This window comes from Hibiscus syriacus, unplaced genomic scaffold, assembly GCF_006381635.1.
Source record: "Hibiscus syriacus cultivar Baekdansim isolate YM2019G1 unplaced genomic scaffold, ASM638163v2 tig00111582_pilon, whole genome shotgun sequence".
NCBI classification, from domain to species: domain Eukaryota; kingdom Viridiplantae; phylum Streptophyta; class Magnoliopsida; order Malvales; family Malvaceae; genus Hibiscus; species Hibiscus syriacus.
Window position 1 is genome coordinate 8046270 of NW_024063126.1, and position 12560 is coordinate 8058829.

Here is a 12560-nt window from a genome sequence, read left to right on the forward strand (position 1 = left end):
AAAGATTACTTGCTTAAACCCGTACGGAGAAACAAATTATCTCACGTAGGTTAAGCTTTCATCTCAACTTAAAAATGACAAAGCTCGTAAGTGAACTTATGGTATGCAAATACTCGTTATGTGTGTGAGGAGGAATATTCAGCCCTTTGACTCAAGAGGAAAACGAAACCACTCGATAAAAACTTGGACAGATCTGAAAACAAAGATAAAAATGTTAGTATAACAAAAAAAATGAATCAATTAAAAACTTTAATAAATGAATCATAAATTAACTAAAGACTTGAACTCATAATTTTCACCAAACAACAATATGTAAAAGACTAACAGCCTGACTCTCTAAAAAAATTCCCCAGCGGAGTCGCCAAGCTTTCGTAACCGTTTTTCGGGTGGAACAATCGTTAATTGTTTTAAAACAGTTACGACTTTTAATTTTGGAAAAATTGACGGTTTTGAATTAATTTGGATAGAATTGGATAGAGTCGCCATCAACCTTTGGACTAGGTAGGTCGAATACCTAAAAATATCTTTTAAAAACAATTTTATGAAAAATCATTTTTTAAGAGAAAAATTGGTCTTCGTTTTCCAAAGATTTGATTAAAACGGGTTCGAAAGTCGGTTACGCGTGGGGAAGGATTAGCACCCCCACAACGCCCAAAATTGGTACTGTGTGGCATATACGTTGTCGTAATGGTGAAAATCCTGAATCAAATATCAAGTTAAAATATGATCCGTTTATTGAAATTTAATTAATTTACTTCATATTAATAACTTAAAGAAAATAAATAAAATAAAATAAGTAGTTAAACTTATAAGAACCAAAATAATTAGAACAAAAACTTAAAGGGTTAATAAACCAAAATCAAAAATTACAAACATTAAATAACACATGTACTAAAATGAAAATAATCCAAAAATGAAATTTAGAACTAAAGTGCAACAAATCAAAAACTTGAAGGCTAAATCACAATTAAACCAAATTAAAACAAGGACTAAAACGATGTATTTACAAACATCATAGCCAAATTTGAATAATATCAAAAATACACAAATACATTAAATCAATGACTAATATGTAATATTTATAAATATTATGCACAAAATCAAATATTAACATAACATGTAATAATGTCGAGTTATGCACATGAAGATAACATACAATATTAATTAAAAGATGCCTTATACCTAATTTATTAATCAAAATGAATAAAACTATATATGTAATTTATAAACAATCAAAAACTAATAATAACTAAATATTGTTAAGAAGATATACATACACATTCTAATAATAACATACAAAAGAAATAAACATTAAATATATACATGCGATTTAATTTAAACATATTATTATTATTATATCATTCAATAACACATAAATTTGACTAGGTTTAATGCAATATTTTATATTTTAAACGTGTACAAACAATAGTAATTAACTTTGGGCACTAACTAACAAAGATAAATGAATTTGGAGCTATCCACGTGGTAAGCAATAAATCTAAGGTTAAAACCATAAAATAAAATAAAAACAAAAGTTATAAAACACTAAATGGAGTGGCCATTTAGCCTTAAAATATTAAACAATTATTGTCATATTACTAACCCAATTTTAACCCATTTTATTTTTCGTGCGCCTGGTTCCTTCTCTGTTGCTCTTAACTAGGAGTGTAAACGAGCCAAGTCAACTCGAGTATTGTCGAACTCAACTCAAATTCGAAAACTTTATATGTAAACTCGACTAAACTCAAAAACTCGCAAACCTAAAATTCTCAAACTCGACTCAAACTCGAAAGATAATATTAAAACTCGACTCGAATTCGAAAAGGCTCAAAATAAAAAAGAACTCAAAAACTCAATTCAAGCTCGTTTTTGAGCTCAATTCAAGCTCGTTTCTGAGCTTGATTCAAGCTCAATCCTCCTCTGCAAGCAAGCTACTATGAAAGGTTCTCACCCTCAAAAAAATAAATTTAATATCGTATGAGCCATTAAGCCTACGATTCAGATATTAAGCTAATAAACACATACTACACTTCACCTTAGCCAAAAGGCGGAGAAAGATATACTAACACATGTGTTAGTCCACTCCTTTTATAACTGACTCCAGCGCTCTGACTCTCTTTAGCGTCCGTTGTGGGATAAAAATTCAAAAGGCTTTGGACTAACAAGGAGCCTTTTTCTGCGCAATAGCGCCACCTTGTCTTCCCAGCCATGGAGCATCTTTTACTTTTCCTTTCTTCCTATCCTTTATGCTCTGTAAATATTTAGATTTATAAACTTTGAGTTGCATTCAAAATCAATCAATAAATCAATAAATCATATAAGGATGGTGGAGATTGAGACTATTATATAAAAAGTTAGTATGGGTTTTCGATGAAAATCAAAGCAAAGAGCAATCAACTTTGTTTCTGATTTTAAACAAGTAATCTCTTGAAAATGCTATAGCATGACATGACTGGTGGGTTAGGAGCTCAAGTTATTGAGTGCACAGCAGGAAAAAGAGGAAGCCCTGCCAACTAATCACCTTTAGTTTTTTTTCATGAACCATTAGTGCATTGGAATTTGACTATATAGTAATGATATCTTCTTCTTTCTTTGCCATTTCCTTTTTGTTCAAAGGTCACTTGCGCTCCTGCATTGGCAGTTATAATTTAGCTATTTAAAAAAGACAGAACAAACTCAAGGAAGAAAGTACATTTCCTTTTCCCATTCTTTCTTGGCATTAGTTTCAGGTTAAGATTTTCATTATCCACATCATATCTTGTAGGGGTCGGTAGAATGGTTCGATATTCCTCTGATCATGAAGTTAATGTTACATTACATCAATGGAGATGTTACAAGAGCTTTTGCAGTGCAGTCTTTGTTCTGAAGATCAAGTGGATCTAAACAGATCTATTGGTGAGCAGTAAATCAAGTATGCAATGTTTTCTCAAGATGGAGGAAATGCACCAAGCCCTTATGGTTTTCCTAATCCTAGTTGCATGAAACATTTTCGTTCAATTTATTGTTGTTCAGTCATCAACAAGTGCATCTTGTTGCTAGAATGACAAAGTTCTTGCCTAAGCTTATTGCAAGCAACTGGTCTGTATTCATTCAAAGGCATAATATTTCTGATAACATCCTCTTGTTAGTAATAATTTCCTGCATATTATATAGACATAATATTTTGATAATTAAATTTATTATTATAATCATTTGTATTTTTATTATATAATATTCTCCTTAAATAATACTATTAATTATTCTAAAGTCGAATTGATTATTATTATGGGCACAATAATATATTGGACTTAATATTAAGTTTGATTGATATTCAAAAGATAAATATGTATATAAGATACAAATCAAATTCATATATAATGAGAATCATATATTGAGATATGATCAATTAAAATAAAATGTTTCCTTCTTATTGTAAGAGAGATATCTCTAGGTCTCTTGACAATTGAGACTAAAAAATGCATGACCTTTTCAAATAAATAAATGAATTGTTTAATCAAATTAATTGTTTTCGAGAAATTAAAGATGTAACAATCAAATAAAATTGATGTTTTGATCACCGTTTGTTTTGATAATGAACCTATTTATTGATTTGACCAAGTGTGATTTATTAGTTTATTTATATATAAACCCTTGTTAATTTCATTAATTTTATTTTTGCATAATTTGTATGTTACCTTCATGTGCATAACTTAACCTCTATCACATAATTGAATTAAAGGTTTAGGGCTTAGGGCTTAGGGTTTATGGTTTGGGATTTAGGGTTTGTAGTGTATAGTTTATAGCTTAGGGTGTAATCTAACATGTGATTAATTAAATAGGCTTTTATTTTTCTTTTAGTATCCTATCACATAATCAGATTAAGGGTTTAGGGTTTAGTGCTTAGGATTTAAGATTTAGGGTTTATGGTTTAAAGTTTAGGGTGTAATCTAATATGTGCTTAATTAATTGGGCTTTTATTTTTCTTTTAGTAATATACAATGTAACAATTGGACTTGGGTTGCTTAATTAAAAAAATTAAAATTTGAGGTAGTTGTATTATAGAATTTTTAATATATTTTTAAAATTTTATAATTATCAATAATGTATTTTTAATAAATTTTTTATAATGTAATTTTAAAAAATATAAAATTATAATATAAAATTTTTTCGAGTTGCTCACGAGCTTTTCGAGTCGAATATCGAGTAGCTCGTTTCGGCTCGTTAAGAACTCAAGTCGAGCTCGACTCGAGTCCATTCGATCCGATTATTTATCGAGCCTTGATCGAGTCGATCTCGAGTAGCTCGCGATCTGTCTCGTCTCATTTACAGACCTACTCTTAACCCCTTCCTTTTCCTTGTACTCTTTCTTTCATTCTTTCTTTCTCCAAACCGATTACCATGCATTAGTAAGGTATGCTAAACTAAACTTAATACTTAGTAAATCGTTCCCTTTATTTTCTTTTCAAACCGGAAGCTCCAAGGTCATTCACACCATGTACTTACCGGCGTTATTCTCTCTTCACAGTCACCAAAACGACCGAGCAAGCCTAGACCTAACCAAGAGACCTCTTCTATTCTAATGGTCTTGATTCCAACGAGGACACCAATAACATAGTAACCCCAAAACCCTCTCAATCGACCTCTAAATGACCAAAACCAGTCCCTAAACCTCTCGAAGCCAAACCACAACTGCTCGTCTCACGGTCAAGGTAAGTTCTCTCTATCTCGCTCTTTTCCGTTTCGAAAAAAAATTATTTACCAAGACTAAAATCAATTCTTCTTCTCAGAACCCGAACAGTGATGGAGTCAATGAGACTTCACTGGAACTCGCACAATTCAGGTAAATTAACCCAAATCCCTCTTTTTTATTATTATCTTATATCAACCTACTTATTTTGCTTATGATCAAACATGCGTTGATTTCTTTGGATTAATTATTGTAATAAATAACAGATTGTTCTACTGCTAATTTGGGTTTGAAAATAAAAAAAAAAAAAATAAAGCAACATATACTGGAAATTGAAACAAAACTAGGAATACCTCAAAATGTTTTTATTGCTTTCGAATGGAGGGATGGAATATTTCCCCTGTTTACAATTGATTTCTTTTCGAAGAAAAATTAACCCTCTATCTGATACCAGTATTTTGAATATGATCAGGATTTTTCCTCCAATATGAGCTTTTTTTTTTCTCTGTTTGTATTTGTGATCTTTTTTTTTTCTTTCTCCTCTGCTCCCCCTTTTATTGCTCGTTGTTCTCTGTCCTTTTATGGTTGCAATTCAATAATTTGGTGATGACTTTGATCGATGAAATCTGGTTGTAGCAGGTTGAATCCCGGATTATACGGATTTATTTTGTTTTTTAAACGTTTTTTCAATGTAGTGGTTGGCTCAATATTAATGATATTTTGTCCCCTCCCCTTTCCTATTGTGACTTGCATGTTCTTGTCTTGAATGTAGGAATCACTGTGCCCCACGAGCATGACTTTATCATGGTGAGTCATATAGTTGTTTGATATGGTGATTGCGGTGGACCCATGAATGGAATCAACCAGACCATCATTACAATTTGACAAGGAGTTATGATCCACCCAAACAAGGCTACCGCCAAAGATGGATACATCGTCGCCATCCGATATGGTTCACCAAGCATAATGCTTCGGAAAGTCCCTCACCATAGCATTTCCTCTTTGCTTGCAATCATGGATGTTTAGGCTCGGGTTATATTGGGCTTGCAACAAAAATGTAATAATAATATTAATGATATAATAATAATAATAATATATAATTAATATTTATAATATTTTTTTAATCTCGGTCAAAAACGGATGCCTACATATGACAAGAAATAAGGTTATTACACCTGTCAGTGCTGGGTCTTGGTTTCAACGAAGATCCATGAAACCATCTATCCTCCAAACAAATTTACAGATTTAACGATTAATAAAGACCAAGAGTAACGGAAAATTTGTTTCTCGTTTCAGAAAAATCATCAGATTCAGACTTCCAACACAATTCTAGTTTCCTGAATTCCAAGGCATGCAGAGGGATAAAGTAATAAACATACAATTATCTTATAAAGAAACACATTTACATATACATGTATGTATGTAAACCATTCATTCTATGGCTTTTTCGATGTTTGTTTATACAGATCCTGGTTGCTTCATCGGTCGGAATCATCGTTGCAGCGGAGCAGTAGCATGTAAAGAAACGAATGGATCAAAAGATCATTCCACGCCTGAGAACAAGATAGACGAGCTGGGGTCGCCTTGAAATGCTTGAAAGCTTCCCTAACTACGTAGGTAATATGATTTGATCTTATGTCTTGTCCTGGCTTCATTTACGTGCACCTTTGACATTCTTTTCATCTCTGTTTTCATCTAGACAGATGGGGTTGAAAGATAAAAGAAGTTGTCCATTGCTCTGCAAGTTAGCAGTAGAATACATCAGAAAATGCGAAAGCTGCGAAGACGATATCTGTTCATATTTTTCTAATGAGTCTGATGTGGATTCCCAGTATGTTAAGCTTGTGGAAGAGTTTGAGAGATGCATACTTTGTTATTTTGCATTTCATTGGAGCCATGCAGATATCATGATCATTCAGGTAATCGGTGTATGTATATGTATATGTATGTATGTATTATGCCACATAGAGCAAGTGACTTGTTTTATGCCACATTGTTTCAGGTATTAAGTGCTGATGCTGCACCCAAGAAAAAGCTCAAGCAGATTTTCATGGCAGCAACTAGGTTGGGCATACTGTTTTTTAATCAATGTTATTGTCACTTTAGCTATATCCTTTCACAAAACGAAACTTGGAGTTCTAAAATCTTGAAAAAGTAGCCTACGTATAGTCTCTAACAATTGTTATCGTCGCTGACTAGTAATACTAATTCCGACAAAAGAAACTTTGGTTTTCTAATATAGGGAACAAAGATTCGAGAGGGTGACGAAAAACCTGAAGGTGGCTAGTGTTTTCAATACATTGGTTGAAGAAATGAAAGCAATGGGGCATACCTCATCTGATGATTCTCAATGTACGGAGGTGATGGCTCTGGTGGCTCACAGTGATAGAAGTCCAGTGCTGCTACTCATGGGAGGTGGAATGGGAGCCGGAAAGAGTACAGTCCTCAAGGACATTCTCAAAGAGTAAGCTTTTGTTCCTGCATATCTAGAAAGTTTGCATTGAATTTATTAGTAACGATGAGCAATTACAAGGAACTTGCATCAATTGCTGTGCATAAAATATTGGTAGAACATTCTGGGCAGGCGCAACGGCGAATGCAGTTGTGATCAACGAAGATGCATTCAAAGAATCAGATGTCATATACAGAGCCCTCAGCTCCAAAGGCCATGCAGACATGGTTCGTTCAGCTGAACTGGTAAGAGTCAATTTTGCAGCCTTATCGACTATATTAGCAGTCCTTCCGTCGATATATCTTTACGTTCTACAGTTATAAATCTTTCATTTTTCTGATCTCCACAAGGTCATCATAGACTCATAGTTCCCAAACAAACACCTCCATGTTAAATGTACAAATGAACCAAAAACACTTCAAAAGTAAATAAATAATTTGGTAACCGTATGAATGCTTCTTATGGTACCATCAACCTGGAACTTGGTTTTTATTCCAAACAGGTGCACCAATCATCTACAGATGCAGCATCATCCCTACTTGTGACAGCACTGAATGAAGGGCGAGATGTGATCATGGATGGAACACTCTCCTGGATACCATTTGTTCTGCAAACAATAACTATGGCCAGATGTGTCCACTGCCAGCGATATCATTGGGGGTTGGTTACAGGCAACAACCTGATGGGACTGTTATTGAAAATTACTGGGAACAAATTGAATAAGGAGATCAATCTCCAAAAGGAGGTAAAAAGAGGAAGCCATACAGAATAGAGCTGGTCGGGGTTGTTTGCGACGCCTATTTAGCGGTTATTAGAGGCATAAGGTACGGCGACGTGGAAACTACCTAATAATGTATCCTTTACCATTTACCTGAGATACTGATTTTATCAAGGGATTCAATATTTACAGGAGAGCTATAATGTGTAGACGAGCTGTAAGGGTGAAATCACAATTGAAATCCCTCAAGAGATTTGCAAATGCATTTCCAACATACTGCCAACCGGTTGACAATGCTAGGCTATATTCCACTAATGTTCTTGAAGGTCCACCTAAGGTGAATAAACTATCCCACATTTTTAATCTTAGTTTCTCTAGTGGCATAAAACTAGAAGTTCACTACAGAATTTTAACTCTGGAACCTAAGAACAACTAGAACGGAGCCTGATTATATCAGAATGACCCATCTTGAATCACTAAGATGGTAGAAGTTTGTTGTACCTCCTCCGCATCTTCGGAGGAAGAATCTCAAACACATGACATATTTTACATGATCTATCGTAGACCAGAACTAAATTTACTGACAGCTAATCATATCTACTTAGCCTGCCAACCTATGGATAACTATAATGACCCTACGACTAACACCAATATTAAAAGTCGCTATAAAACCTCTCGATTAGGATCGAGTGAAGGGGTGGAACTCATTATCCTCCTCCACCATTCAATCCTCCTCTACTTCCATATGTAGACAGAGGACTTAACGACTGCTTCTCCACCGGTTGCGATTTTTCGCGCAAATTAAAAGAAGTGAACCTAAAAGAAGTGACCGGTTGTTCCATTTGTTCCATCAACAATAGTCTTGTTAGTCACGGTCACAGATAGCTGCAGCATACTGAGCAGGAACTTTCATTGCTAGCAAAATTACTCCATGCAGCCAATTATGTAACATTAACATAACAATTTGTGAAGTTGATAGGATGGAAAGACAGAGAAAGAACCTTGCTAGTTGATCCAGATGAGATTGACTGTTTAAAGCAGGTTGGCAGGCTGAACGAAGACTCCGAGTCCATATACGAACTTTACAAGCATCCCAACTCGTCTTGTGAAGCTGGTTTAATTTGGAAAGACATTGTACTATCACCTTCTAGATTAAATATTCAAAAGGAGCTGAAGTTTACCATCCAGAAAGTGGAAAGAATGGCACAGCTCTAATGAGTTTCAAGCTTATGAATATTTACCAACAAAAATTGCAAGCTGAAGAAGGTGTCTCAAACCTTTTTTATTTAGTTATGACCAAGAATGTCTATCAAGGTTGTATTGAAATCATGAAGCATATGTGTGCCATTTTTGTCACTTGTAAAGCTCAGTTCAGATACTGGAGCTGAAAAACAATACTCCTATTTTTTATTTTTTTTTTGATAGAAAAAAAAACAATACTCCCATTAATAGTTTCAATAATCTTCTGCTAGTATCAGTAGTAGGTGTGGAGCTGAAAATTGGAACTCCAAAATGGAATTTAAAAGGAAAAGAAAGAGCAGTCACAGCAGCAACTTGAGCAAAATAAACTCCTACCCCACAATTTAATTAATGCAAACTGAGCATGATTTCTATTACCATTATTGTACTTCTTTCGGATCTCCTCAGTAAGACCATTCTTTGTACATAAGGTCCCTGGAGAACTCCGTAATTAAGATCCCGGGAGAACATCTTTGGACATAAGAAAATCATGACCCTTTAAGAGATCAACATAATTTACTAGAATCAAAACCAAATTAACAGCTGATCATAACTATCAGGCATATCAACCTATAAATAACCAACATGACCTTACAATTGACATCAACATTTAGGATCACTATAAAATCTCTCATTCCAAACTGAGAGAAGTATACAGAACCATATCTCCACTTCTTCCACCATTTGCTTCTTATGAAAACAGAGAATCTGAACACCGGCCAACTACCATGTAACCACTAGCGCGACTCTCCACCCAAATTAAAACAAAAAGGAGTGAATCACCTAAAATTATAAATGATCTCAACCCAAACCATCAAATTTAAAGACATGCATCAACACAAACATACAACTAAAGAAAGAGCATGGATGCTAGCTTTCAACCCATAAACAAACAAAGAAAATATGATAATGAACCAAAATGACGAAAAAAGGTTAATCAAGACAGTGAATGGGAATAACTAGTTATGATCGCTCCCTAAATGAAACCTGACATTTTACTCATTTTGAAGTTAGAATTACAAGCAGATCAAATCTTCAAGAATTCCCAATTTTGGCAGAGTGATTCTGCAAATACCATATCTACTCCTCACCTCTATTCAATCATTTTGCCCCATCTCTTCTCAACTACTTGAAACCTAAAGGTATCCAAAGTTTTTCATGGAAGAAACTCTCAAAATGGAAATCAATTCAAATCTAGAACCAACCAATGTTTAAATCGTCCATCAAAATTAGGTGAAGCTTTTAGGATAGAAACAAAATCAAAAATAAAAATGGAGCAACTCATTCCCAAATAAATGCAGAGCTTTTAAATTTGCTTGGAAGGTGAGTAAACTCTATGTGCCTCCAATTTAAACCAGGCTTGGCTTGATTAATTTGATCAACAATGGCAGGCACAAATCAAACATCATTATTTGACATAATTATACGAATTTCAGTATTTGAAAAGAAGCTCAAACCTCAGCTTCCATGTCTGGAATCAGTGCATCTGCAGATAAGAGCTTTAGCCCTCCGGCGATCCATGCAACTTCTTCAACAAGCCAGCGTTTCTTAATCTATTCCAAGCAACCTAAAATATAAAACCTTAATCACGCAGACGAGACAAAGATCAAAGCTCTAATTTCATATATTAAACGGAAAATTGGATCAAAAGGATATTAGAAATTTAACATTTAAAAAAGGGTGTAAGAGAACAGATTTAAGATCCTATGTCATATTTCTCTCTCGGTTATACATTGACCCAAATACATTCACTAAGCTTCAACACTCAAATTTACAAAACTACCCATACAGGACTAGGCTTTCTTTCCTTCATTTCCTTCCTCTTCTCGGCGTGGTTCTCTTTGCTGTTGACTTGACACTCTTCGGCTTAACGCCCTTCGCCGGAGCTTTTTTAGCTGCGGGAGCCTTCTTCGGCGGAGCTTTCTTTGCAGCTGGCTTCGGAGGAGGAGGAGCAGCCGCCGCCTTCTTCCCCGGAGAAGCCCTTGTCGAGGTTCTGGCAGCTTTGACCGGCTTATCCTTAGGCTTGGCTGCAGCCTTCGACTTGGTAGCTGGAGTAGTCTTCGGCTTAACAGAAGCCACCGCCTTCGTCTTTGTCGGAACAGACTTAGCTTTAGGAGCAGCCTTTGGTTTAGCCGCCGGCTTGCTCTTGGACTTAGAAGCAGGTTTCTTCTTAGCCGGAGCTTTAGAACCAGGTTTTGCATTCTTCCCTTCCTTAGCCTTCGAAACAGGCTTAGACTTCGCCTTAGTAGCGGCTGGCTTCTTCTTAGCAGGAGCAGAAGCAGTGGCAGCCGGCTTCGAGGACCTCGCCGTAGGTAGCTTATACGAATTCTTAACCTTTGTCAACTTCCCAGCAGCCACAAGCTTCTTCAAATGGAAGAGTAAAAGCTTCTTAAAATTCCCAGGAAGCTGCTTCTGTTTCCCTTCTATGAACTTAGCAATGGCGTACTGACTTGAACCCGTCCTCTCCTTCAAGCTAACAATCGCATCCTTGATCATCTGCGACAGAACCAACCATATATCAACACATAATCAAGACCCAAAAACAAAAACAATATGAATTATTAAATACCTCCTCGTAAGTAGGATGGGTAAAAGATACACGTGACTTCTTCGGAGCTGCAGCTTTCTTTGGCTTGGATTCTTTGGCTTTCCGTGCTCTGCCGGATTTAGTACCGGCTTTGGTCTCTCCAGGATTTTCTTCCGCCGTCTCCGGCTCTGCGCCTACCTCGACTGTTGGTTCCTCGGTGGCCATTTGGGATAAACTAAGAAATCGGCGATTTTTGGATCCAATCTTTAAGGTGGAGATTCACTGGTACTTTTCTTCTGTGAGGAAGAAGATGGAAATGAATTGATTTAAATACACAAATGTGAGAGAGACGGTATCCATTAGATGAAATTTGATTGGTGGAGACTACCATCACGAGGATCTCTGTCTGTCTTTATGTTTAAATACGGATCGTCGGATAAGGCGTTATCTACGGTTCAAGATTTTTGGGGTGGAAAACAATGGAGTAGGGAGGAATGAGGGAGAATTTGATGTTTTCAACATTTTAGGTGTGCTTTTGGTCTCCATTGATTTGAGCATAACTTGAGTTATATTTGATGAAAAAAATTAATTTTTCCCCATTGTGTAGTTTATTATATAGGCTTTATAATGAATATTTTTACATAATATTTTGTTGTTTCAATTGTGAGAAATTTAATTTTGAAGCTACATTGGTCAAAATCATGGTTTACCATGATGTTATTGTGGTTTGAGAGGAATTTAAGAGAATGCTTAGTTTTAATTTTAAATTTCTTCATCTCATTTGATAATATATTAATGAAGGGAGCTATTGCTTCAGGAATCATAAAAATTGGTTAAGAATTGAATGGAAAAGTTCATTTGGAATATTGTTGAAGTTGAACATGTTCTATTGATATTTGATATGTATCATGACACATTATATCATTCAATTCATGAAAATCATAAATGAAAACAAATT

At 35.1% G+C, this 12560-nt stretch overlaps 1 protein-coding gene, 1 non-coding gene and 1 pseudogene across 2 annotated transcripts; 1 reads left to right on the plus strand and 2 right to left on the minus strand.

The window, feature by feature from the left end:
- Positions 1-1866: 1866 nt before the first annotated feature.
- On the minus strand, positions 1867-2061 carry LOC120165535. The gene has a single exon (XR_005519822.1). It is a non-coding gene; the product is annotated as a U2 spliceosomal RNA (small nuclear RNA).
- A 761-nt stretch (positions 2062-2822) lies between these two features.
- Positions 2823-9166, plus strand: LOC120165414 (annotated as a pseudogene).
- A 1555-nt stretch (positions 9167-10721) lies between these two features.
- Positions 10722-11894, minus strand: LOC120165137 (histone H1-like). The gene is made up of 2 exons (XM_039174720.1): positions 11645-11894; positions 10722-11571 (listed from the first exon to the last, which is right to left on the minus strand). Exons 1-2 carry the CDS (start codon positions 11825-11827, stop codon positions 10885-10887), a joined length of 870 nt encoding a protein of 289 aa, XP_039030651.1. The 5' UTR covers positions 11828-11894; the 3' UTR covers positions 10722-10884.
- Between the last annotated feature and the right edge of the window lie 666 nt (positions 11895-12560).